At 53.7% G+C, this 3,852-nt stretch overlaps 1 protein-coding gene across 1 annotated transcript; it reads right to left on the reverse strand.

Moving 5' to 3' along the window:
* Nucleotides 1-297: 297 nt before the first annotated feature.
* Nucleotides 298-3,575, reverse strand: LOC121674109 (inositol 1,4,5-trisphosphate receptor-interacting protein-like 1). Its single transcript, XM_042048134.1, has one exon. The coding sequence runs from the start codon at nucleotides 3,515-3,517 to the stop codon at nucleotides 1,823-1,825; it is 1,695 nt and encodes a 564-aa protein (XP_041904068.1). The 5' UTR covers nucleotides 3,518-3,575; the 3' UTR covers nucleotides 298-1,822.
* Between the last annotated feature and the right edge of the window lie 277 nt (nucleotides 3,576-3,852).

Here is a 3,852-nt window from a genome sequence, read left to right on the forward strand (position 1 = left end):
CTTGCACAATCCAGATTCTGCAGTATTGCATTTTATTGAAGCATGAACAAAGCAGTTTCTGGTTTGCCACTCATAAATGCACTGACTATAGAGCATTAATAGGGGCCACGAGGGATAGTGACACGAAATACGTTCTGTATTGTTATTGTCTAAATATAATTACCTATTCAAATCTTGATCATTAATTTTATCATGACATAATAAATACATCTATTGTGTCTTTGATATTATTTATATTGGTACATTGTTTTGTTTAATTATATTTTACTATTATATATGTTAATCAATAAACTTTATAATATATAATATGTCTGGACTATGTCTTTATATCTATGAAATAAAAATCTAGATTCTTATGGATTCAAAGTTTCAGGTCAGCGCCAACCGAGTTGGTCCAATGCTGACCTAAAGGTGTCCCTTCTGGGGACAAGGACAGGCACCGTCCCCTGACCGATGGCGGGCAAGCAGTGCCGATTGTTCCTCTTGGTCTTTTTTTCCCTGTTTCTTTCTCCTTTTTCTGTCCCACATTCCTGCTTCTTTTACACTCTGATTTTTGGCCCTTCCCAAAGGCCAGGAACAGTTGCATGCTACCGGTGGGAGTTGGTGACTTTGGCCATGCACGTAAGGCATGTGCTCTCTTCATGCGTGTTCTTGCGAGTGGGAAGTTCATGCGCAAGTGGAGCTCGATGTGGATCTGTGTGACCTTTTTTGGAAAAGGAAGTGATACAGGGAGGTAGAATAAACCCTCCCATGGCCTTCCACCTGCTGAGGCAGCAGGAGAGGCTGTGGGACCTCTGCCAGAGTCTTTGCATGCATCCTCTTCTCCTTAAAGGTGCAGATTCGTAACCCAGCTTGTTCTGCACAGTGAAGGGGAGTGAGGCCAACGGCGCTAGAGGTGCAGGGGCTCTTCTGGGCCTCAGGGAAACAACCCGGCGCCGAGAGGCCTCTGCTTCACTCCGGACGTCACTCTGTACTTGGGCCTTGCTGGAGCCAGGGGCCACATAGGTGAGAGGCCCAGCTCCTGATTTTCTCAACCAGCTCCGTCAATTCTTCGCTGATTTCCAGCAAGTCTGCAGCACATCTGGCGTTCAGCGCAGTGACCGAGCACTGGAGCACATTGCCCAGAGGTTCTGGAGTCTCCCTCGCTGGAGATAGTCAAGAACCGTCCGGACGCAGTGCTTTGCAATGCGCAGCAGGAAGAGCCTGCTGGAGCACCCCTGGACAAGATGATCTCACCGGTGGTCCTTTCAAATGTGAACTCACCTGGGATTCTGGGATCGGCATCTTTGCACAAGGTGAAGCTCTCAGAGGGAAAATGGACTCTAAGACAGAGCTGGCGGCAGTCACAGTCCAGGTGGCAATGGGACTCTCTCTCACAAGGCCCCTGGCCATGGCCTCTTCAGCCTCATCAGCTTTGACTCCCCGAGCGTGCTTTTGCTCTAGAGGACAGGTGTGGCAGCAATTCCCAGGGCCGGCTGAGCAGTGCCTTCTCCATGTTCTGCACGCTGAGGTTTGTGTCAGCTCCTCCCTGAAGAGTAGATTCTGCACACAGACCCCAGAGAACACAAAAACGAATGGCAGTATTCGCTCTTGCGTGCTCCCCGATCTGTGCAACCAACCTGGTCATCACTGGATGCAGTGCTGAGGAGACTGTTGGGACGACACTGCTGCTGCTGCTGTCGATGGCAGAGTGCGGCTGCACAGCGCTTTCCCTTCCCTCTCTGTATCCCGCACTCTCCCCTCTTTTCTCCTGTACAATCAGGGGAAACTCTGCTGCCAGCTGCCAGTCTCACAAGCACAGCTCTAAGCAGGAGAACCTCTTTCAAGGAATACTTTCGAGCATTTCTACGATCCACATCCGCAGATCCACATACTCGCTCATTGCCTGGGAGTGGGCGGCCGGATCCATCACCAGGTGATGGAAGAGATTGCACGTCTTGGCCATTTGCACCTCTGGGGGCAAACTGATCTCCCCAGGGAGCCTACGGTTGCCCAAAATAAAATGGTTGAGGCGTCTCACTTCCACGCATAAGCGCAGGTCCTCGCTGATATCCACCAGTCGCCTCACGAAATCTCTCCTGCGCCACCGTGACACAGGTATGATGTTCAGGAGGTGCATAACAATGGTCTTTGTGGTGTAGGTGGAAATGCCTAAGCCCAGTTGAAGACGGGTGAAGAACTGCAGGCATTTGAGGTGCAAGCTGTCAGGGGGGGCCTGCCTGGCGATGTACTTGAAGAACTTCACCTCTGCCACAGCGTAGGTCTCAGGCCACGTTGTGCTTGGGGTGCAGGCCTGTCTAGGCTGGCTGCTCACAAAGATGTCCGAGTCGCCTTGCCGCACCCCGAACAGCACCTCAATGCGGAAGCTTTCTCTGCCCTTGGTCACCTGGAATTGGCAGGAGCGTTTGGAGGGCAGCAGCACTAAACGCCACGTGTGCGACTGAGGCAAAGCTGGCCAGATGGCTCTCACCAGCTGGTAGAACCAGCGGGCAGTTTTCTGCACATCGAGGTAGGTGCCGGTGCACAGGGTGTGAAGGAGGCTGGGATCCTGATTCCTCCTCAGCTCCTCCTCGGGGTGGTGCAGGAAGCACAGCATGTTCTCACCCTGCTGCTCCCTCGTGCAGGTGCACTCCAGCTGCACACAGACACAGAAGTTCCTCACGTGCCTCTGCTCCTCAGTGTCACGCTCCAGGTGGAAGGTGTGCCCTCGGGGAGGAGTCATGGGCACGAGCACGCGGTACACAACATCCTGCTCGCGGGGACTCCAACCTTCAAAGGCACTGCCCACTCCGATGGCTTGTTGCAGGACCGGGTAGAAACTGCCAGACAAGATGTGGCCAAAGTAAATTGTGAAATTGGCCATCAGGTCAGTTGTCCACTCGCAGCCTTTCTGCAGGTCCTGTACAGGCCATTGTATGCGCTCCATTAAAATCCTTCCAGTGTAATCTTCAATATCATGCTCTCCTTCTTCAGCTTCACGAACATCATTATTGTTGTTTTCTGCATTTGCAGCTGCAATGACAACTTCATTTCCAGCACCATCTTCGTTTGCAGCACCATCGCTGACTTCCTCTCCATTGCCATCATCATTGTTGACTTCCTCCCGATTCGCATCATTGTTGTCTTCCTCTTCATTTCCAACAGCTTCTTCTTCATTTGCTTCCACATTTCTTACTTCCTCTTCATTTACACCATTGTTTTCTTCTTCAGGCTCCTCTCTCCTCAGGCTCCTTTCCCTCCAGATAAACCATGGGGCCGAGAGAAGGAGCAGGAGCCCAGCAATGGCCCAGATCTGCCAGTGCTGCAAGGCAGACCAGAGCAGCTCTCGCCAGGCCCCTCTACTCTGCTTCAGGGTGAGCTGCTCCACTTCCCACTCCAGAAGAATCCTCTCCACTTCCTGGCTCATCGCACGCGCCTCCATGCGCAGACGCATCGCCTCGTCCAAACCATCACCCACGGGCCGCAGGTAGTGGACTAGGCTTTGCAAGAGCAAGAACCAGAATGCCAAGGAACCCATGGTCTGCGGGCGGATGGAGAGAAGGCCTTGAGTGGGGCGGGGAGGGAGGCAGCTGGCAGTGGGGGCAGCAGGGACGGGAATGACAGGGGCCTGGGGCCAGGAAGGACAGGGCCGCAGACAGCTGGCAGGCAGCAAGGCCTGTCCCGCTGCCCCAGCAGCAGCAGCAGCAACAGCAGCAGCACCGTGCCCTGGCCAAGGCTCTCCCGTGAGGGGCTGTCCCTGCCCTGTGCAGCCGGAGAACCCTCCCCCGGGTGCAGCGTTTCTGCCCCAGCCCTTGTCCCCAGCCCAGCCTCCCCGCCACGTGTGCACTCACCGCTTGCCAAGCAATACAGGGC

This window comes from Corvus kubaryi, unplaced genomic scaffold, assembly GCF_017639235.1.
Source record: "Corvus kubaryi isolate FWS band 111438036 unplaced genomic scaffold, C.kubaryi_AGA036_p1.0 66, whole genome shotgun sequence".
Lineage (NCBI taxonomy): Eukaryota > Metazoa > Chordata > Aves > Passeriformes > Corvidae > Corvus > Corvus kubaryi.

What these genes read in the sequence shown, in the direction of transcription:
- LOC121674109 (XM_042048134.1), bottom strand. Translation starts at nt 3,517, where the DNA reads ATGGGTTCCTTGGCATTCTGGTTCTTGCTCTTGCAAAGCCTAGTCCAC.